The sequence below is a fragment of the Miniopterus natalensis genome, chromosome 8 (assembly GCF_054644295.1).
Source record: "Miniopterus natalensis isolate mMinNat1 chromosome 8, mMinNat1.hap1, whole genome shotgun sequence".
Taxonomy (NCBI): domain Eukaryota; kingdom Metazoa; phylum Chordata; class Mammalia; order Chiroptera; family Miniopteridae; genus Miniopterus; species Miniopterus natalensis.
This window is the reverse complement of record NC_142088.1, coordinates 45289130-45313552: the sequence shown is the minus strand read 5'-3', so window position 1 is coordinate 45313552 and position 24423 is coordinate 45289130. Positions and strand designations below refer to the sequence as shown.

Here is a 24423-nt window from a genome sequence, read left to right as displayed (position 1 = left end):
CATAGTGGTGAGAAATTGGGCAATCTGAATTTGTGATCTTGCTCAACAGCTACTTGACTATACATACATCCTTCTGAAAAGAGATGATTTCTGTTGGTCTCAAGTTCTCTCACTTATAAAATGAGAAGTTGAATGGAATGAGATGCCCTAAGGTTTACCTAAGTTTAAAATTGTGTGATTATAAGGTAACAGGTTGATGCATGTACTTGTACAAGAGTCCTAACCTTAAAAATCGTTAGAGTTTGCAATTATGAATTTAAATACATTCCATAGCTTCTTTATTGATAAAGAGTGATACTGAATTGCACATTAATTTAAATATGACTATTATGACCCAGAATGAGAATTAAGGGTTTAACATAGGCATTGACATTTGTTTTCTTAATCTATAGTATTTTTCCTATCCCACTAATTGGACTAATTGACTAATTAGGAGAATTATTTATAAGTAACCTTTAATATTTCCACAAGACTGGCACATTAATGTATATATCCTTTAGAGTATATTATATATTTCTATACTATAAAAAGTAATTAATATTCCAAACTTAAGAGAGAGAAGAGTTGATCAGTTAACTCCATTTAGGTAATCTCATGACTTACTAACCAATCATTGCTTTGACTGAGAGCCACTACAGAAGTGGCTAACCCAGGTTGGCTAATGCATCTGCCATATGACAGAGAGTGGCTGAATACCATTGCTATGAAGGGGCAAGGAAACAGTAAAATCACTAGGAACACTTAAAGGCACCACTTTTTAGTTGTAAACTATCAGGTAAGATTGGGTTTTCTCTAAATTGTTTTCAGACTTCTCCGTCCCTTGTCTCTGAATGTTCCCAACATATCCTATTAGGCCCATCTTCAATATGATACTGTATAGTAAGTAATTCACATAATAAATGCGATGAAATGATTGACAAAATGATGTTGAGTATAATTACTGTAGGGTCCCTGCTATATTGCTGTGTGGTCAAAATGAGACTTTAAGCATATCCAAGGTAAGAAACATTTTAAATTATTTATCATAGTTTTTGTTTTGGATAAAGTGGTCCCCTTCTGTTGTGCTCTTAACCTGTTTCTGAAATACATATCTTCAATGGGCACGTACCACAAGGTTTCCAATGACCATGACCATCATGAAGACAGTAAGGCACATGGCTTGACCCGCGACCTCCATGCAGTCCCACATGGTCTCTATCCACTCTCCACACAGCACGCGGAACACAATCAGGAAGGAGTGGAAGAAGTCGTTCATGTGCCAACGTGGGAGCTTACAGTCACTGGCAATCTTGCAGACACAATCTTTGTAGCTTTTACCAAAGAGCTGCATGCCAACCACGGCAAAAATGAAGACGATGATGGCCAACACCAAGGTGAGGTTGCCCAGGGCCCCCACTGAATTGCCAATGATTTTTATTAGCATGTTTAAGGTTGGCCAAGATTTTGCCAACTTGAAAACTCGGAGCTGGAAAAGAAAACATTAATATATATTAGCATGGCCTTTAACATCTGCCCTGCCTTTGAACCCTCTCAGGCTCATGGTTAATTCTGGATCCCCTAACAAGGATCTGGTTCTTTCATATTTTAACCATGTAGATAATTTTCCCTAAGAGTAAATATTTAATGGTTACTTGGGGTCCAGTTACTTGGTTTGTGAAGGTGTTTGTGAGGCATACCAGACCTGGCACTAATATTAACAGCATGCTAAGTAGCATAATACTGAGCCCTACTATAAGTGGAGAAACTGTTGATTATTCATCAATGCTCCTTTGGACCACTGACAGCTAGATGTGCCTGCATTTTAAAATCTGGAATATTTCCCATTATTATAACCTTTTCCCTGATATGCAAGAACATATATGTGAATCACTGGGCATGTTAAGTAATCCTACAGATTTCTGTCCTGTGATTTTTGGGAAGGAGCATGTTTTCCAGAGGGAGAATTAGAAAAAGTTTCTGCATGCACATCTCGTATCTGATCGCCATCCATTGCTGCAAAGGGCTGCTTATATTTTCAAGTTACTACAAAAATACGATATATTTTCTTAAAAATTTAGATCCAGCAATATTAACTGTAGTCATCTCTAAAAACTAATTAGTCAGAATGGAAACTGAGAAATATATTAAATTTTACATGACTATGCTTTTGGCAATAAACGTGGTTTTTTTTTTTTAAATAAGTGGGGTAATTTTATCCATTGAGGGACAGTTTCTGATAATGCAAAATGTGACACAAAAACTTAAAAATGTTAATAGTTGTGTGTTCAAACCTATGACAGTGTTATGCAAAAACCCTGGGTATTGGACAGATTTTCTGTTGTTGTTGCTGCTTTGTTTTTTTTATTTACCAGTCGAAATGAACGGAGAACTGACAACCCTTCCACATTGGATAAGCCAAGTTCTACGAGGCTAAGAGTCACAATAATTCCATCAAAGATATTCCAGCCTTCTTGGAAATAATAGTAAGGATCCATGGCAATAATTTTCAGAAACATTTCTGCTGTAAAGATCCCAGTGAAGACCTAAGAGCAAAACAAAATTACTCTACTTCCACCAGATATTGATACCATAGAATGACACAATATTTGCTCTTAGAACAAAGTGTCTATGCTACTTTCCTCATGTGACTCTATTACTTATACTTGTACAGTAAGTTATAACTGATAAAAGGCTCTCATACACATGATTTCATTTTATCCTCACAGAGTTCATTAAGTCACTAATGCAGGTATTACAATTATCTTACTGACCAGGAAAAAGGACTTTAGATGGGTTCAATGACTTGCCTAATAGCATACAACTGGAAAACTAGGATTTGTGTGCCAATCTGTTTTCAACCAGTGTTCTACCCATTACATCAAACTGCCTTTCCTCCTGACTTCAGACAGCACAGGTACTGACAAGACTTTGCCCATAAACAGTTTTATTTATCTATAAGTTTATTCTCATTTCCCTCAACCCAGATAGTTATAACACCTGTATATCTATCATTATAATATGTGCATTATCAATCTGTTATGCACATGAAACAATACATTTACTTCTGTAGTATAAACACTAGCGCTTTAAAAATGTAAATACTGCAGTGCAGGGTGTTTTTCTTTTTTCTTTTTAATTCTCACCCGAGGATATTTTTTCCATTGCTTTTCAGAGAGAGAGAGAGAGAGAGAGAGAGAGATCAAAGTGAGAGACACCATTGATTGGCGGCCTCCTGCACAGGTCCGGAGCCCCAACTGGGACCAGGGATCGATCCTGCAACCGTGGTACCTGCCCTTGGCTAGAATCGAACCTGGGACCCTTCAGTCTTCGGGCCAACACTGTAACCACTGAGTCAAACTGGCTAGGGCACATGTTTTGCTTTTTACCATCAAAAATCCTAAACAAATATTATGGAAAATACATGCATTACCTTAGAGCCCCCTCTCGGGAAATAAAAACTAATATTCCTAAGTTGAGTCAGCTGACAAACACTTCAATAATTTATACTTTTTAAGCACAGTAGAGAAAGAATTAAGTGGCAACCTTCACCAAAAATGGCCTTGTTCATCATACAATACACAAAATGTACTGGAGGATTTCAATATTTTATAGTTTTGATATGGAATAGATGGATAAAACAGTACCTGTCCTACCTAGATCCTGGAAGTGGAAAAGCTGGAGACATTTTTGAGTGGATAAATTATTGCTTATAATGATGAGGACTAAGCAAGATAAAAAGAACTACAATTTTATTTTAGCCTTCCACAGGTAGGGGAACTGTGATAATATCATTTCAAAAAGTGAATTTATAAGTAGGTATAACAAATAATAACTCCTGAATAAGACCTATTATATTTTCTTTAGATTATACTAAATCCAATGCACAAAAATTGAGACATTTGTTTCAAAAGAGACAATGCAAGTTTAGTAAAACTAATCAAAATGGAAATGGAATTTGTTACAAACCTTCTACTGTATTTGTTAATGTATTTGTATCATTTGTATTGTATTTGTATCATTTTAAACTGCTTCTATATCTTAAAGTTATAACTATCAATATTGACTTTTCAAATACTCCTATGCCTATTACTCTCTCAGTTTTTGCTCTGAATTAAGGGCTATTATTGTTGGCAAAATGTATAGTGTAGCCAGCTAGAAATAATTCCTATCATTTAGGAGCTAAGAGTAGGAAGTGTGGTGGAAAGACTGCTATAAGCTATTAAACAGTTCCTCAAACAAAAATTTGAAGACTTGACACATTTACCTTCCAATATGCTTACCAAGTTTCCTACTGTAAGCACATTATTGAAATGCTCTGTCATTGGATAGTGCTCCATGGCCATGAAAAGAGTATTTAAGACAATACAGATGGTAATGGTCAGGTCAACAAATGGGTCCATCACAACCAGGTTGACAATATGTTTCACTTTTAACCAATATGGTGAACAGTCCCAGATTAAGAATATGTTGGCAAATTTGTACCAACATGGTGGGCATTTCTGCCTGGATTCTTCAAGTTCTAGAAAAAATAAGAACAACCACTAAAAGATATACTTTATGCGTACATTTATTTCAGATCCACTAGACTTCTTTTCAGTAATCAACACACTTCCCTTTGCTACAGAGTCAACCTCTTTTGTACTTTAAACACCTAAAGTATTTATTCTTTACATTCACAAAGATATTTCTTCAGACAGACACATAGAACAGAGGTAGCAAAGGATCATTTGTTTTTTCTTGTATGCACTGATGATGTGGCTCAGCATTTGGCCTTAAGTTAAGTAAATGATCTTTTAAATGAAGTCTCAATAGAAACATGGATTGGGGTAGTGTAGATACTGTGTGAAATTCTGTGTTAATATATAGCTAAGCTATGTTCCTCAGGCTATAAGAGATAGGGTAGGGATCAATGTGAGCCAAGAATCTTCTTTTTAATTTGTTTTTATTTTGCAAAAAATGACCTATTCCTCTCCTCCAATCTTGAGAGTATTTAGGTTGATGTTGGAAGTCTTAAACTAAGTAGAACAGAAGACAGGATCACTATGACTAATGGGATTAGAAACACCTAATAAAAATGCTTATTCTGCGTTTTCAAGGGGTTTACACATACAGGAAAACATTTGTTAGAGGTCCAATATCATTAAATTTAAATATATTTTTTAAAGCTCCTAGAATTTATAAGTAGGTATAACAAGTAATAACTCTTGAATAAGACCTATTGTATTCTCTTTAGATTATACTGCGTCCAATGCACACAGACATTTGTTTCAAAAGCGACAATACAAGTTTAGTAAAATTAATCAAAATAGAAATGGAATTTGTTACAAACCTTCTACTGTATTTGTTAAAATGCTGGCTATACTCATTGCTCTTTGCCTTTGGGAAGGATCTTCTAGAAAGTCCATGGACACATGGAAAGAACTTGACCGTCTTTTTCTCATTTCAGTTTCAGTGGTTGTTCCCTGTAAAGAAAACACTAATGTATTAAATAATTAACTTGAGCAATATGATAAATAAACAACGAATGTGACACAGTGAATTTCATGAAAGACATGCATCATGCACTTTCATCTTTAATCGGTGATGGCAGATATTGCTGACTTATTGTATCATTAACCTGGAATGTCCAAACTGTCAACCATTTAGCCATACAGCAAAAACTGAGTTTGTTTAACCTTCTGATTTTATAATTTTATGAGACACGATGTAATTTAGATATAGTTGATAATCTCTTGAATCATATTTAACGGTTACCCTTATTTTGGAACGAATAATAAAAAACTAACAATTTGAAGAAGTCATATAAATGATCAAGGCATTTTATTTTGAGAAAGCCATTTATTTTTAAAGAAATACAAGTGATTATAACACATGAAGTTGCCATCTCATTTTCTGGGCACAAGACATAGATGGTCATTGACAACACAAAATGTATGTTTAAAAAATGCACACACACACATGCTGCGTGGACAACAGTTTCATCCAGGGTACCAAAGCAATAAGTCATCTGATTCTGACTTAGTCATGCCTCATCATGCTGCTATATTTCCAAGGACGTTCATAGTCTAGTAAGAGGCAGGGTGTGTTTAGAAATTCCTCACTATCTAAGTATACATCACAAACACATAACATACCTTCAAGCATAGACAATTATTTTACCTGTCTGTATTAGTTATTTGGTTCTTTTCACTTGGATTAGTTTTGAGAAGACCTATATCAGCATTTTCTTTTAGTAGGACAAATATGGTACTAGAAATTTTGAGATAACAATGAAGCTACGTATTTAAGCACAGTGTTCTTGAAAATCTTTTAAACTAAAGCAGGGTTATACTGAAGAATCTGTTGGAAAGATTTATTATACACCCTTTCCAATTAAACATAGACATCACCCATTCACTTTTATACCGGGGCTTTAGAAGATGTCCTGCTGTCTAAGTTCGGCACGGGTATATAGCAAACCCTCCAACTGGAGGCAGTAATTTATTATTGTGTCTAATGTATCCTGAGCATGTTTTATAAGTAAAGGCATTCAGGTGTTATTATGCAAGAGAGTGTTGAGGCTTTACGTTTTAGTTGGTTAGTCTAGAAAGGTATTACAAGATGCAGGTGCATTCACAGCTTGACCAACCAGGAATCATTCTCAAGGGGTTCCATTCTGTAGAAACACTGGCTGGTGCAGCAATAATGGGCCAGCCATGCCTGAACTGTTTAAAACTTCCTTACATTGTCATCAGTAGCTGGCTTATCTATTATCACCTCTGGCAGAAGCTGTCCAACAGGCGAGGTAGGAACCGAGGGTCCGCCAACCAAGGAAACCACACCATTGCAATCCACGGTGCTGTGCATCTTCCCGCTCGCTGGAAACACCGCCAGCACCCGGGATGACCTACTGGTCTGACTTAGGTTACTGTTGCGGCGCTCTCCGTGCCGTCGGGGCACAAATAAGGAGTCTCTCCGGCTCTCATTATCCTCAAAGGTGCTGTGTTCATCATCAGCAAAGTCATTCTCTGATCCCACGTCCTTCGCTCGCCCTCTAAAGCTGAAAAGGCTCGTTCTGCTATTTCGCCTTGGAGAAAATATGGAGCCCCGGATGCTCAGCAACGACTAAAGTTTGAAACCAAATGAAAAATAAAATCATATTAATAGAGCCATCTGAATTTGCTTTTATTTTGCAAGATCAAGTTGAAGGAGATTTCAGCATTCATAACAGAACATGATTCATTCCTTTTGATTAACAGTATTTTTATTTTATGTGCATTCAGAATAAGTTAAATTAGTTTTATAAGAGAAGGTTTCTAGTCCTTGAGATTAATGAGTGGGGAGATAGACTACAAGTTAAAGATATTGAAAAACAAAACCCTGAGCTACTATTTTTCAAGTTCAAAAGGAAACACCCTTGGCACATTACTATGGACACTATAAACATTCGATAAACATCAGCAGCATGACCATCATAAAGTTACATTTATTTTCATTGCTCTTTCAAGGAATTTCATCACTTTTCATAAATTGTTTTAGTCCATATTTCTAGAATCACTATAAATTAATTATATTTCCTGTTTCACCTATAAGGTCCAGTGTTTTTGGAACTCGAAGTTAAAATTTCTGAAATCAGAGTGATGAACTTTTCGATAAAGTATACCATGACTAATACTTTCAGAAGCACACATGATGGTTTATAGATTAGTTGGGGAGTGGGGGCAAAATAAAATTACCAGAAAGACATTACTGGTTAACTAGTCCCAAACCTATTTTTTTTTTTAAAGGCCGAAGAAAGGAGGGATAAATGGTGATGGAAGGAGCTTTAACTTTAGGTTGTGACACACAATACAATATACTAATGATGTATTACAGAATTGTACCCCTAAAACTTATATAATTTTATTAACCAATGTCACCCCAATAAATTTAATTTAAAAAAGCTGAGGATCAGAAAGATTAAATGTCTTTAGTTACAAGTACCAGCAAAGAGTATCAGGATGAGAATTCAGGTCTCCTGACTTTCAACTCAGTGTTGTGCCAACTACACCAAGCTGTAGGCTTACATATATGCGGAGTAAATTTTCTTAAAACTATGTAAAAAAAGAATGGGTTTAAATGTAATAAATCTAATTTTCATCAATTCAATTGATGAGAATCCGTAAGTCTAATTTAAGTCTCCACCTGTCTTCAGCATTCTGATTTCCACCCCTGCGCATGAGCCCGCAGTGCCGTACCTGGTGCGGGGAGGAGTACCTCTTTTCATAGGTCAAGCGATTTCCTTCGATGGAGAAGCGAAACCCTTTCCTCCTGATGCTGTCTTCAGATTCGGATTTGTGGAATTCATCTTCATCTTTCTCTTCCCCACCAGACTGTTCTTTCTGCTTCCTTTTCTTTCTCCGGTTTCTTCTTTCCTTGGCACTCTTGGAACTCAGCTTGGAGGCTTCGGAGGAGCTGTCTGAGAGCCCGCCTGCTGCGCTGGGCTCTCTGGAATGCTCCGAGGCGGTTGCATTGGCTGCCTGCTACATGGAGGAGAGATGGTGTTAGCCGTGGCATTAGAGAAGACTTTATCTTTCTGAAAAATGGTCCCAAGTATTTGCATGACATACAAAAAATACATTTAGCTGATTCAAGATGATCTTACGCAGAAGAAGCTCTGTAATTGTTAGAGGGAATTATTTTTTCTTTGCACCTAATGAATGCTTTCAGAGTAAACCTGGTGTTCTCTGTGCTAACATGTATTGTATTTGAATTATGCTTTACAGACCACATATTCAAAATGATCAATCAGGCATCAACAAGAACAGAAATTCATTGTACTTTTTGGGATTTGATTTACTCTAAAAATTGGTATTTACTTAGCACTGTCTTCTTCTCTCTGAAAAAGAAACTGCAGGTTGGGAGAAAAGCTGATGAGTTACTTGAGGTCATATCCAAAGGCAGGAGGAATGAAATAAGAGGTGAGGTCCTCTCTCCAGTTCTTGAAACAGGGTTGTCTAATATCCTCAAAATATTATCAATGAAATTCATGGAAAGCAATAAAATCCCTTCCCCAGCCTTGCACAATGCTCTATCAGAAGACTGGAGGAGGGAAGGGCAATAGTTTCTGCTAAGCAAGACAAGACATTCGGTTCTCCAGCACTGGCCCTAGCTTCTTCAGCGCAGCGCTGGGTCGTGCTGGCCACATGAGCATGGGGCAGGAACAATGCTTTTAGGTTGCAGCCTGTAGGTGGTACGAAGTTGGCAACGCTGGATTATTATTACTGTCCCCAGAGTACACTCAGTACAGGGATTCCTCCAAATAAATTAACATTACCCACTAAACTTATGTAAAGACAAAGAGTTTGTATGCTAAACTAAAGAGTGAGGAAAGAAGGAAGTGACAGGAAAGGCATTTTATTGAACTATAAATACTAATGCCTCATTTTAAGAACAAGTAATCCTTAAGTTAACAGATTGCCACAAATTGATAACTTTCATAACATCAGAGAATATTATATCACTTGATGAGTTCCTTATTTATGAAAGAAAGGCAATTAAGAACCACATTAAAAACCAATATAGGGGAAGGGGGATGGGTGGAGGTAGAAGAGGGTATAGAAGGGATAAATGGTGATGGGAAAAAATAAAAGTTAATTTAAAAATATATAGTTTTGGTTACAGACTTGGACTATCTTCTAAAAACCAGGTGATTTTATAGATATAGATATAGATATAGATATAGATATAGATATAGATATAGATATAGATATAGATATAGATATATAATAACAAATAAAATTTTCTGAGACTTAAGACTTTCTCCTAATGCCATATAGTCATTCAGTAAGCATTTATCACTTGAGAAGACCCCAAAATCACATTTTCCCTTTTATTCTAAAAATATTCAGATGATCAAAATAGCATGAGAGAGTTCTATTATGGTCAATATTTTAAACATTTTGGAATAGTTAAACTAAATGATCTATATAGGTGATCAAAATGTAGAAATCTTTACTAATCCCCTATACTACTAGCTTCTCTTAAGTACAACCAAATTATCTGTCTCTCACTTTCTCTCCAGTATTTTTGTAAAAACAATAAAAATAAAAAAAGATCGTACCATGAGACAGGACATATTTCATTTGATGAACTTACCTGAGCTGCTTCCTGTTGCTTTTTAAGCTGTTCAAGCATCTGCTGAAATTCAGCCTCTTTCTGCTCTGCTTCTTCCATGGTGGCCTGATTCTGTTCCTCATAGGCCATGGCCACCACAGCCAGGATCAAATTTATCAGGTAGAACGAGCCCAAGAAAATGACCAGCACAAAAAATATCATGTATGTTTTCCCAGCAGCACGTAATGTCTGGAAACAACATCAGCATTATTTTTCAATATTGTTTCACTAACTGGTGGCTTCAACTTACAACTTGTGTGTTTTGTAGGGCTTTGATATAAATAATAATTATGAAGGTTATCCCCCATTTTCTTCTCTGCTAACTCATGTATTGACATTCTGATCTCTAGAAGGGAATTCTTAGAATTACCAAGAATAAAAGTCAAGTAAAATACCATGGAGACCTTCATCAAAGAGCTGAATCTTAAATGAAAGTCAGGGAAGAAACCAAAGTCATCTGTCTGCATCTGTTTATTAATTTTCATCATCTGCCACCTGAGAGATGTAGCTAGTGCTTGAGAGGCTAGATGGAGCTGAGGGCAAGGTATGTGTTCTTTTTGGGAAGATCTGTGTCTGGGAAGGGTGGTTATTAAGTTTTGAGCCAAGGGGAAATTAGAGAGAATCACTGTCCCTACCATCGCTGTGCTAAATATGTGTTATAATCAATAGGATAAAGGAACTCAAATCTGACTTCAAGTTGTGTTCTTTTCACTATATTATGCTCTGGTCTGAATTTCATTACTAACTTGGCTTTCTTAAATACTTCTATTTAAATACAGTATGTGTCTCTTCAGGTTCTCACCAGTTGGTAAAGGTTTTCCCAAAAGTCCTGAGTCATCAGTCGAAACAGGGACAAAAAAGCCCAACTGAAAGTATCAAAGCTTGTATAGCCATAATTGGGATTTCTACCAGCTTTCACACACACATATCCTTCTGGACATTGGCTGTAAGTGGGAAAAAAGAAAGTTTACAAGAAATTTTGCTATCTTTTTATTCTAGCGGCATGCTATATTTATAACATTGTCTAGTTCAAGAAATAGAAGTATGAAAAATAAATAATACTTTTCTCAGCTTTTGACTTGACATAATTTTACTAGCCACTTGATGCCATCATTAAAATGTGGCATAGAATTTCTAATAATATTTTACAAAATTGTTTTCTGTCCATAATTAGCATTTTAACATATCTCTTGGCCATTGTCTCTACTATGGAAGCTTCCAGAGTTGACTCCTGGCTCATATATACTCATCTAAGAAAAAAAGCATTACAGCTAAACTATAACTTCTTGTTTTATGAAACATAAATGCTTGCCTAATACTTAAATAATCCCTCACCTTACAAGTAACCATAATTACAGTAAATTAGTATAAATAAAGTTAGTAGGCTGTCATCTGTCAGTTTCCACAAAAAGAGAAAACATTTGTGTAGATATACACACACATGTACACGAATGCATACAAATTATTAACTTACCCGGCATCAGAGCTATTTCCACATAATAATGCATCTAAAAAACCTTCCAGAAAATAATGATATCCTGTTTAGAAAAAAGAAAGTCATGTGATGAACATTTGCATTACATTGCACACTGAGAACAAGAAAGTCAGGCCCCACTTTTGGAGTTCACTGAGTAATTTTAAGTACATTCTATAATTCAAAGACACAGGTATCTGCCCTTTCTCCCTCCAAATACTAGATATTATGTTAAGGGGATTAAATACTTACTAGCACAAAGGATATGTTCTTTGTAAATGTGGAATTAGTGATAACTATGTGTATTAACATAATATTTTAAAAGGTATCAGTGTTTTTCCACCTTCATTAAAAAAAAAAAAATTGCATTCTGTAAAAATAGATAAAAATTAAACGGATTCCTTTGCCTTCCCCAAACAGTCACATATTTCAAAGTGAAGGAATTATATCTTTTCTGGTCTTCTAGAATTTTAAACACAATTTAGAAATGCTTAACGATTAATTATAATTTACTTTATACCAACTTCCAGAATATATCATAGGTGGCTTTTAGTAAAGAATGCATATGTCATGTCAACTACTAAAACAAATCAAATAAAAATAATCTAAAGTACTAGAGCTTAAATAATTACTATAGTGAATAGTACATTATCTTAAAGCTTTCTGCCTCTGACAAATTCCTTAGATTCTTTCAATATCCAATTGAAGTGTCATTTCTGTGAATTAGTCCTTGATATTCTCTACTTACTTCCCACTAAAAATTGGCAAAATTGAAAAGTCCCCCTGTGCTACCAACAGTAAGCACATACTCCCATTATTACTATACTCATTGTCTGATAGTGTAATTATTTGCTTACAAATATTGTTTCTCCTTGAAAGAAAGCCTAAGAGTTAATTCTTTCCATATTATAGTGTTTGGAATGTAGAGCTTTTCAATAAAGTTCACTGAATGAATAAGTAAAGGGAGAACAGGAAGAGAAACATGACAGTAAATCATCATTTTGGAAGAACAATTTCTAAAAAGAAAAATTTTAGCTTTTCTAAGAAGAAATATTTTCTAGGTGCTAAACTTTCAGAGAAATGTATCCTATGCATAGTTCTGTAAGGGATACAAAATACATAATACAAAATATAAATTTCACTTTTAAAAAATATATATATATCTTTATTGATGTCAGAGAGGGGAAGAGAGAGGGAGAGAGAGAGATAGAAACATTAATGATGAGAGTCATTGATCGGCTGCCTCCTGCACGCCCCCGACTGGGATCGAGCCTGCAACCGGGCATGTGCCCTGACCAGGAATCGAACCCCGATCGCCTGGATCCTAGGCTGATGCTCAACCACTGAGCCACGCCTGGCTGGGCTAATTTTCACTTCTAATATCTTTATTTCTTTGAACATAGAACAATTGTGATAGAATTTCTTAACTTTTAATTAAAATTAGACAAAGTGAAAGGAATATGTAATTTCTGGATGAATTTTTATATCAGGTATGTATCATTGAAGTTTTATCTGTTAAACTCAATGATCTATAAACTTAAGCTGAAGAAAACATAACTTTCAGTTATGTTGATCTTTAATTTTAATAAATTTCATTTTCTAGCACTTTCAAAGAGAAACTGCTTTGTTTATATTTGTATTTGATTTAAGATAAACTTTTTCAACAAATGGAATATTAGTAGGTAACAGATTTTTAGAGCTGAAAAAGGCCTTAGATATACTTGACTTTGAATGTAAGAAAAATGGCATCTAATAAATTTTCACCACATAAAATAAACCCTAAATGACATCTTCATAGTCAGTTCCTTGATATTAGATTTTAAAACAATAAACAGATTTCAGAGAGTTGATGACAGCAATGGACTTATTGGCATATGAAGTCAATAAGGGACATTTCAGGTACTGCTCTGACACTTATTTTTCTTAATCTAGATATTTACGACTGCTTACAAATTATTTGTTGGTGTATCACTAATATCATGGAAGAGTTAATCTATAGCAACCAAAGCATTGTCCAGTATCAAAAGCATTTGCCACTATAAAAAGACACTGATTAGTTTTTTTTATTATATTATTATTACTTTAAGAATTATCAAACCACCAGTAACCATTTATAATTAACCCTGCGTGGTCTACACAGCCAGTCACTAAGGCTTTCGTCTTCTTTGATTTTTTTTCCCCCCTAAGTATTAGTCATTACCTTAAAATAATAAAGATATAGCTAAATTTAAGTACATCTAAAGTCTAAGTTTTATATATTTAATATTTTTCTCTAAAAGGACATCCCTATCCCTCATGAATCATGTTCTAACTCTCTTTGCCTTTGAAATATTGCTACTGGCAGGTACTAAAATTAAATAAAAGAGAAAATTTCACTTACTTTTCTTGTCACTTTAAAGAGAAAGGATATTAAGCCAATTATTTTTCCATCCTTCTAGAGTAGGCCATTTAAATGTTTGACTATTTTGTCTAAACCCTTGAAATAAAAATAAACTGATTCCCATAACTCCACTGATATCTGACATTTTTATTACTCTCTCTTAAAGCTTAATTGACTCTAATTTCCTTCTATTTGATGTAATACTACTTTTAATTCTTATTCTACAAATATAAGAATAATGTTTGCCTTTATTTCCAAAAAAATGACAATAAAAATAACCTACTAAACTGTAAGCACCCTGAAGCCATGGGTCATCACCATTAATTTTCCAGTGTCCTATACAGTTTTTAGTATATAAAAGGCATTCTGTAATAAACGGTTTATGGGTTACATTTGCATAGTAATTTACAGTTCAAAAAGGGCTTTAGAAATTTTTATGTTATTTAATTTCTCAACCAGCATAAGAAGAATGTACAGCAATCAAAGGTCCTGGGAAAAATTCTTTCTAGCTGAATTCTTTAGCCTCTTATATGATGATACAACAGAAAATGCTATTTAAGAGTCAAAATTAAAATAGTTATTAATAAAATAATTAAATGTATGTGCAAACCATTGCTATGGTAATTAAGAGATTGCAAATTGTGATGCAATCATTTAAAAAAAAATCCATGCCTAAATGGAAGGCAGGTCAATAATGAAAAAATAAATCTACGTAACAGTAATTCTTACTTGAATCTTGAATATATGATTTCCAGTCAAACTCAATGATAGTTTCATTTACAAGTGTGCCATTGTAATTCACAGTTATGTTCTTCTCTATACTATGCTCCTCCAGGGAAGAATTGGTGGGAGGCCATTGAATACATTTATTCCGCAGGTTGCCCATGAAGAGCTGCAGCCCGATCAGCGCAAACACGCTCAGACAGAACACGGTCAGGATCATGACGTCGGAGAGCTTCTTCACGGACTGGATCAGGGCCCCCACGATGGTCTTCAGGCCTGAAAGAAAGAAAGAAGGCCATTACTAGGAAGACTTAGAAAGTGTGAAATAATAAAAGGCTCGCACAATTTTCTTGAAAACATGCACAAGTCTGAAAATGTTTCCAATGCTAGTGAAAGATCAACATTTCATGGTAGGCTGACGTGCTTATGGAGATGGTGACCTCCAAAAACTTAATGATCTAAACAATGAAATGAAGGTCCGTATCCCAATATGTTGGAGAGAAAATAACAGGAGATTCAAGGTCTTCATAAAGCCTATATTAAGGAAAGGCTCTTATATTTCTCCTTTTGCTAATGAAACTTGCCCCATAATTTCATTAGAGTAAGTTTTATAACAAATTACCTGAATAAATATTTTTGAATTCCTACTTATAAGTAAGAAAGATTTTGATATAAAACTGGGGGTGGTTTGGAATACAGTTACACCTTAAGATAATGAGTCTTCCATGCATATTCATACTAGTCTTTTTAAACAATATTAAGATTACATTGCATAGACATAGTCATCAACAACTACAATAAATAAGAAATCACAGATTGGTACATTCAATAGGGGCCAAATCCTTGCAACTGATATAGTAGAAAAAATGGCATCTCTAAGTGCAAATCACATAAGCCGTATATTACAGTTCTTGGGCAAAAAACTTTTAAACTACAGGCTGATGAAAAATGTGAGACCATGAAAAATTATGTCCCGATAATAAGAATCATTTTCTTTGGAACACTCAATTTTGATGATTTTGATTTTGATTATTATGGTTCCGATTTTCTGTAATGCTGCATATCAAGCAAAGAAGCTATTGCTGAAAAACACATGATGGGTTTTAACCCAGCTCTCACCTGGAATGACTGAAATTGTTTTCAATGCTCGGAGAACTCTGAATGTTCTCAACGCTGAGACATTGCCCAGGTCCACAAACTCTGTCACATATCTGCAATAGGGAGTTCACACACAAACACAATAACAGGATACAAAGAAAGAGTTGTAGGTACAAGGAGCCTTATGCTTTACACTAACCACTTCTTACCTGGAATTACAGAAATAGTTTTCAAAGCTCTCAAGACTCTGAAAGTTCGAAGAGCTGAAAAATTGCCTAGGCTTAGAAATTCTGTTACATACCTGTAGAATTAAATCAGAGTTATTCAAGATTTAAGCAGGATTTTATATACTTGCTTGGATTTTTTTTATAAAGACCTTCTTGGTGATTTTAAATGATAATTTTGTAAGTAGCAATTTAAAAGTCAGTGTCTATTGCTCTGGTTTTCTTCACCATATAAGTTAAGGCTATTAACTAGATGTAAACTTCATAAGGTACACAATCCTGTTGCTATTTTGAAAAGCAATACAATCAACTTCATGTGTAACTTGATGAATTTAGGAAAAAGAAAAGAAACCTTGGCTATAGTTTCAAGGCTTCAGTTAGAAAAAGTATGCATATAATCATCCAAGAGTAATTTAGGCATGAAAAGGCAAAATGCCTGACTATCTGTACATGACAAAGCTTTTCTAGTATAACTCTTAAGTGAAAGTTAGGCAAGTTAAGGAAAATATTTTATAGGGGCCCAATGATGCCCCGGCCATTACAGCTATTTTATTTTCAAAAAGCAGTAGTCTCAATATGCTTTCTCTTAAACCAGAGGGAATGGCAAAGAATTGGCTCTTCCTGACTAAATAAGGAATTAAGACGAGACAGGCAGCTTTTGGAGCCCTGAGTATACTGGCTCCACTTTTCCTGTCCACCTTATTACACATGTAAGAGGCTAAAAAAGTCAGCTCCTGAAAGAGTGCTGAGGGCAAGTGGTGTAGGTGCCCTGTGCCCCACACCCCCGTTCCACCTACTCCTGAGTGACCTTCCATTGCTTGTCTGAGTCTCTTCTTCTTTGGGGAAATTTACCACTAAGGGAAAAAGGGGGTGGGGGAAGGGATGCAGGTATTGTGCACACACTGCGTGTATCTGGAAGGGAGGTAAGGACAGCAAGGTTCATGTTGAGGGTGAGGAGAGAGATGATGGGAATTACAAGGGGAAAGAAGAGAAAGAAAGAAACGAAAAGGAATCAGCTTAGAAATAGAAGTGGCAGAGAGAATACATCTGTTTAGGTCTTAAAATTCTTTGCTAATGAAATAAAAATATATTAAATACCTTATTTTTTCCTACTGGTTTGATTCAGAATGTTTTGATGCGAGCAGATGTTTACTTACTATTGTTCTACCAAACTAATCAAAGAAGATGGGAAGAGTACATACTACAGGTAAGGTCGATGAAAGTCGGTGGGGCCAGCAGACTTGTTTTTGCCTGTATTTTTTTTTAAAGCCATTTTCACAGATGTATTATGAATACACTTCTGCTTTCATTTTAAGGTGTGTGTGTGTGTGTTGAAAAAGTAGCGTGTATGAAATTTGCTGACAGATGTTTGTTGCATGTGAAAATAGTGATTTCAACCACTTCAGACTTTATGCTAAAGTGAAGTGTACTTTGACCTCTGTTGTACTAAATTAAAATCCAAAGCTTAAATGTATAAATCACACCAAAATATTCTACAGTTAAAGCAAGCTTATTCTTTCAAAGCATTTCAGAGAAATCCAAACCATACTCTTCTGAAGTTTCAAAAAAGGCACTTACGCAAATGTAATGACAGTAAAGTCGAGCCAGTTCCATGGGTCCCGAAGGAAAGTAAAATCTTCTAAACAGAAGCCCCTTGCAACAATTTTTATAAGTGATTCAAAAGTATATATTCCTGTGAAGGTGTACCTGGAGACAAGTATCCAAAAAGAATTGATAAAGTAATAATTTTTTTCATAACATATCAATTTCTTTTTTTAAAAAAAATATATATATATTTATCAATTTCAGAGAAATGAAAGGAAAGGGAGAGAGAGAGATAGAAACATCAATGATGAGAGAGTCATTTATCGGCTGCCTCCTGCATGCCCCCAACTGGGGATCGAGCCCGCAACCCGGGTATATGGCCTGAAGGGAAATCAAACCCTGATTGCCTGGATCCTAGGCCACCGCTCAACCGCTGAGCCAGGCCTGGCTGGGCCATATTAATTTTTTATCACTCCATCAGCAGAATAGATGAATATTATAAAACGAATTTAAGCAGGTTGGTGTTATTTTCATGGAAATAAAACACAGCCCTAAATTTAAATTCAACTCTCTAACACATGAAGAGTGTCCTAAGAGCAGAGTGAGAAATACATGCTGTATGAAGTCTAGGTAGCTGCTGTCTAAAATGTCTTAGTATTGACATAAATGAATAAAGCCCCCTGAGAATTAACTAGTACATTCTTGTGATGGAGTGGCCAATCAATAATATTGCAGAAGCATAGAATGATTTTCCTTTAGAAAGTAAAAAACTCAATTTCAATCATGTTTTATGAATGAGAAAACACTGACAAATTGGCAAGTCTTTGTTTTTCTCTTTCCACAGAACACGACAGGTTAACTTACTTGGAAAAAGAATTTTGTTAACATCAAAGTAGATAATTCTAGAGTCATAAGAGGTGAAATTTTAATTTAGAATGAAAGATGAGGCTAACTCAGAAGCTTGGATGTTTCCAAAGTTTAAATCTTTTACTCAGAAGTTAAAGAACAAAATCACAAAAACATAGGGTGACTAAAGACCTGTGGGCCTCACACGTTAACTTCAATACTTTAGGTATTGTTTGTATATAATTTTTTCCTTCATAATCTTTCTTCTTTTCTGATTGGTTCCAATCTGGAACTGTCTAAGAGTTGAAGAGGTTCTTGGGAATACCTCCGGGCTGCTGTTTTAAGGGTCAACAGCCCTAGAGTAATAGTGGTTACAACATGGGTAGTGTGAGCAGCCCAGCGGCACTTTTCACAGGTCTGGACCCTTGGCTCTCAAATGTATCCCATAACAGAGCCCGTAACTGTAGTTAGTAATGTTTTTGGTGTCTGAAAATGCTACTCTTTCACCTTAGTTAGTTTACTCCTCAATCTTTTGAGTTTTCAAGTTTGAAAATCCCAACTGTTGGGATACTTTTTCGGTGAATTTTTTGGTAACTACCACCCTTGAAACATACAGGCTTTACCTGAATAGGATGTGCCTGATGGAAGGGAAAACTTTGTGAGACTCCACATTGTCTTCTTCTGGCACGTGTAACCTGACCCTATAAATTCTTAATTCACTGAACTCATCCAAAATTTATCTGGAACCAAGTTCTACTATGTTGGCTCTTTTTTGCAATTGTTTTCATCACATTTGCTTTGGCCGCTGTAGATCCCAAAGGAAAAGTGGTAACTGTCCAAGAATGACGGGCTTCTGGTAACCACCAAGTACAGGTGAAGGAGAGACACTAGACTCAACACAGGAGGCCTGAGCATCAATGGGTATCTTCGTCCTGCCTTGTAATTGTGTCTAGAAATGCCTTTACAAAATATGTTCTTTGGTTTTACTTCGAAGACACGTTAAGACATAGTTTCAAAATCCTAAATACATATGTATGTCTATATGTCTATATATCTATATATTTATATCTATTTAACACACATACATATAGTCACATAGTAGGTGGTTTAAAATATAAGTTGAACTTACTCTACATTCTTTGTCCAGTCAGGAGGGTTACTCATTGTCATAAACACACAGTTCGTCAAAATAGTGCACATAATTAGCATGCTGAATAATGTGGGTTATTGTTAAGGAACACACACAAAAATTCAAATCCATGTATTATATTATACAAAACTAACATTGAAAAGCTTAAACTGCAGTTTAGCCAGGTCTCGGTGACAAATACACCGTGGGCAAGTCATCTAATCTCTAAATTTCAGTTTTGCCTTCGGTAAAATGTGGTAATAGTATCACCCTCCCAGAGTAGTGATATAGATTAAATGAGATCATGTACAGGAAAGCTTTATATAAGGACAAAGCGTTGCTTTTGCTACTATTATTAAATCAATATATTTACCCCCCAGAGAACTTTAGTGGGAAAACTGTGTGCAAACTGGAATCATACAGCTTTTGAGCAGAGAGACTGACTTAAACTAATTCAAGTGATTAAAATAGTAAATTGTTGAAGAGAGCACATATCTGCAATATTGTAATTTCTTAAATACGTGTTATATAATATAGTTCAATACCTTTAAAAATTTATGTACAAACTGCAGCATGGTGCTAGGTGTAGGGTTGCTCTCTTTTGACTGAATTAAATGTAGCAGCATTGGATATGATTAAAAGCGAATATTCTTGAAGGCCAGGAATTCACATAATGTGAATATAATTAAAATTCAGTCTAAAAGTGGTCTTGGGCAAGTCACTCAGCCTCTCCATGACACTGAATCTTCTTATTTCCCCACTGACTTTTATACAATGGACTTAATTTTATATAGCCCTAATCAACCATAGACCTCATCAGTTTGAGGTGCAGATTAAATGACTTAATATGTGTGATATGATCTGAGTATTAGCTAGAACAAATGATTAAGATGTAACAGAATTATGGAGCTAAAAGGGACCTAAAAAAAAAATACTATAATCACTCTATTTTAGAAATTAGGCAAATAAGGCCTAAACCCTAGAGAAATTAAATAACTTGGCTGAAGACTAGAACACAAGTTTCCTGACTTCATATTCAATATTTTTTCTACTCCAGTTTTTTTGCCAAAACAAAAATTTTCCATAAGTAAAAAAAGGAAGCTTTCATCAGATGACCACATGATGGCACTAGAAACAAAACCTAGGATAAGAAAACCATACGGGTAAAAACGCCGAACACAGGATTTTTATGTTTCAAATCTTTAAATTTTAATAATAGCTTATTTATACCACTAAGGAATTTCTTGCTGTCAATTTAAAAATAGAATGGCCTTTTACTTTTATAATTTTTTTAAAAAAATCAGGTAGTATGAGTTTATGATCATTATAATTTCTATATTTATTATTGCCAAAGCCATCCAATGAAACATAACCAGAAATGAATGAACAGTTGAAGTTATTTGCAGTCTTTCTTTTTTAAAGCACCATGGGAATAACAATGCCACGTCCCTAAAGACCAATTTATTTGGAAATATATTCTAAGCTTCTTCCATTAACTTTCATAGTTTTTACTAAGTAATCGGTTTTGCATGGCAGTCATAATTCAATGATTTAAATTGGAAATTCAGTCAATATTCCTGTATTTTCTTCACAGATTTCATTAGGAAATCTCAAGAATTAACTAAGTATTGGCCTGACCGTCTTTCATGGGAAATATACTTAAAGGTTTACTCTAAGGTACACTGAAATGCTCTGTATTATAGATATGCTAAACTTGCTCTGGAAGTAGATTCCTGTGTTCTATCATTCTTTGCTACATATTCCTGATAATCACAAACTGTGTACAAAGATGGTAAAGACAAATATAGCTATCTTATGCTAGTTTTGTAGGACTCAAGTCATACAAATCTCATTAGAAAGATATATGGAGATACATAATGTTAAGACTGTAAGTTTCAGTGACATCTATGTGACTAATAAACTTTAAAAACAAGGCTTATAAAAAAAGATTAAGGCTTCTATGACAAATGTAGATACAAAATTAGAGTGACAAAAGCTATAAAATATGCATGCCCTAATTTAATTTTACATTTAGCTACAAAGCACTTATAGATTATGCACAAATAGTTAATATTGATTACTTGAAAAGGATATGAATGTACCAAAATCTTAATAGCTATTTTCCTAAGAGGATTGAAGGGAGTTAAAATGTACAGGGCAGAGGTGGCACTGAACCGGAAGATGGCCTTCCCTTTATTCAATACTATAAAAGTCTGCAAGATAGGAACACAACATAGAAGTATAAAAGTATAAACCATTTAAACTCTATTGTCTACTTTCTGTTATTTGTCACAATGAATTTTCCAATGTTATGACTTTTGATGTGCACCATGAAGACAAACTGTCACTGGATCTCTTTCTTAACTAGAGTGGACATCCAAAGGTATCACTTACCTTTTACTCAATGCTTACCTGCAGTTTCATCACACATAAGATATATGTAGATACATAATGTTAAGACTTTGCCAAGAGAATTTACTTATTTTCTTTATATCTTAAAAATCTGAGTTAAATAAATGCCTTAAATGGGTGCATCTTTCATTTTATTCTAAAAATTCTAAGACACTACGATTCCTTTATAGTGAGTTCAGCTTTTCCAATTCAAATATCTTGAAAATTAATCCTGTGGAATGCAAAATCACTCAACAAAACTAATACTTTAAAAAAATAACTATTCTTTTATCATTTGTGCTTATAAGATAAACATTATCGTTCTATTTGTAATAGGAAATAAAAACAGCCACCATCAAACCCACTCTTGGGTTAGATGGATATAATCCAATAATTGATTTTTGGAGGCCAAGTTCCCTAGAGAGTATCTGTTGACCAGGAGTGCTAAATTCTGTATTGGGATTTCTGAATTAGCTGACACATTGAATTCTAATCCCAATTGACTGCTTATCTCCTGTAGTGCTTTCTTAGCACAGAGAAAAAGCTCAAAGCCCCTGTAGAATCTGGGATCCATGAATGTGAACAAAACTGCATTCTAAAAATTAGGTATATTTAATTAGCAGTGTGCAGACAAAAAAGAAAAAAGCAGCAACATACAATAGCATATGAAGGATTCTGACTCAGTGTTTCTTAAGATGCCTACTTATAATCAGAGTTGGAGGTGGGGGAAGCCGTTTTCTCTGTGAAAATTTCATACCTTTTTAATTAAAATTCACCCATTCTTAAAAAATTTTGTGGGTTTTTTGGCCTTAGAGTGCATACCTGTAGAGATCACATTATGACATGGCAAGCATTAACTTTATGGTTACTTTCTACTAAGAATCTTCGATAAGGGTTTATTCTCTTTATTTAGTCTTCATATCATTAACAGATTTCTCATTTCTTTTTCCCTCTACCCTCAGGGTTTTCTAAATCCAGGGAGAGTAATCACCCCAAAACATTTACTGAATTGCTGTTTGAAAATAGCACTTCCTGTCCGATATGTGTACAGTGACCTGAATCAGGGCTGTGACAGTGTGGTCTCCCAACCGGTGCTGGTGTCCCCGTCATTGCTGCTCTGTGACAAGACAGTGAGAGTGAGTGTTTAGAAACTTGTAAGTCAGTTTGACAAGCTAATTTTACATCTGTTGAATGCAATAGCAAAAGGGGGTGTATTTAATTGGCCTGTTTTAAAATTTTCTAGTAATTAATTTATTGTATTTTATGGAAGAATGATGACCTCACCTTCACAACAGAGTGTTTAAGAAGCATGTTCTAAGTCTAACTTTGACCCTATATTTCCCTTTTAATCTTTGAAGGTTTCTGGTTCAGAATACAAAGAAAAACTGTATACCAAGTGCACTGTAGGAGGGGAGTTTCACCTGTGCTTACTGGAGGAGCACTCAGCCATGTCTACAATACTTAGCCCCATTTTTTTTTCTGATCCATTCAATGCTCCTGTCCCTAAATGACATTGTGAGTTCATCATAAAATATGAACAGACTTGTGCAATGCAAACGCCTTTGCCCTAAGGAGTGCATGCATGCATGCATGCAAGGAGTATGGTCTGCCTTGCAAACCTACAGCATATACTTCCTTTTCCCAAAAACATGCCAAGTAAAAAGTGATAGAAATATTGGAGGCTAGGAATGGGAGAGCCAATAAAAATATAACCTAGCACACGTATTTTAAAAATAAGAATTTCCTTATATCAAATATTACAAACTAATTTTAAAATAGATACTAGTGATTCAAAAAGATCATGAGGAAGTTACAGTTCATAGGTAGTGTAAATCATGGGCTTGCGGATGAGGTCCAGGGATGCTCTTGGTACTGACTGTGGCTCAGTGGGTGGGGAAAAATCTCCCGGCTCATCCCAACCTAAGGAGACAGGACCATGGGCATAAGAGGTCACCTGTGACTCTGGCAATGAGTACCTTGCAGCCCAAAGGAAGAAGGAATTAGATGGTGAGTGACGTGGTAAAGAGGTAAGAGAAGTTGGAGAGGCCAAAAGAGGGTGTAGAGGAGAGAAAGGAAAATTTTGCCCAAAGGACTAAAACGAAAAAGAAGCAGAGCTCAGAAACTGCACAGAGAGGAGCTAAGAAAGGGAGTAGAAAGGGCTGGAGCCATCAAGGTGAGCTGAACAAAGGCCCTGCACCCCTGATGCTGATAAGGAATGCTAAGTCTAAAAGCCCTGTCACATAGAGGAGTTAACATTTTGACACACATGTGAAAGGCAAATGGACATAATTCTCAATTGTTCCAGCCTTAGTTGGAAACTTCCACTGGTTTTTGGTTGTATTACCTTTATTTATTTATAAAACTCAAAGAATGTGTAGAAGATTATTACTTTTAACATTTACAGGAAATACGTGTACATCCTGTGCATGCTTTACAGTTTGAATTTATCATGAAATTAATGAGGTTTTACTGTATGACAATGTTTCTTTTGTTTTAAATT

The 24423-nt window shown here is 35.2% G+C and overlaps 1 protein-coding gene across 4 annotated transcripts in view; it reads right to left on the bottom strand.

Annotated features, from left to right (window-relative positions):
* SCN1A (sodium voltage-gated channel alpha subunit 1) overlaps positions 1-24423 on the bottom strand; it is a 102187-nt gene that overhangs the window by 33057 nt on the left and 44707 nt on the right. The window contains exons 3-16 of one of the 4 annotated variants that reach the window (XM_016199328.2): positions 21627-21745; positions 19533-19622; positions 17591-17719; positions 15810-15901; positions 14697-14966; positions 11588-11651; positions 10916-11057; positions 10096-10302; positions 8196-8480; positions 6703-7083; positions 5309-5441; positions 4260-4498; positions 2349-2522; positions 1109-1465 (exon numbers count right to left, since the gene is read on the bottom strand). In XM_016199328.2, coding sequence (XP_016054814.1) covers positions 1109-1465; positions 2349-2522; positions 4260-4498; positions 5309-5441; positions 6703-7083; positions 8196-8480; positions 10096-10302; positions 10916-11057; positions 11588-11651; positions 14697-14966; positions 15810-15901; positions 17591-17719; positions 19533-19622; positions 21627-21745 — 2682 coding nt within the window. Of the gene's footprint in view, positions 1-1108; positions 1466-2348; positions 2523-4259; positions 4499-5308; positions 5442-6702; positions 7084-8195; positions 8481-10095; positions 10303-10915; positions 11058-11587; positions 11652-14696; positions 14967-15809; positions 15902-17590; positions 17720-19532; positions 19848-21626; positions 21746-24423 lie in introns of those variants that run through there. The other 3 variants (XM_087819805.1, XM_087819806.1, XM_087819807.1) reach the window with 3 other exon arrangements.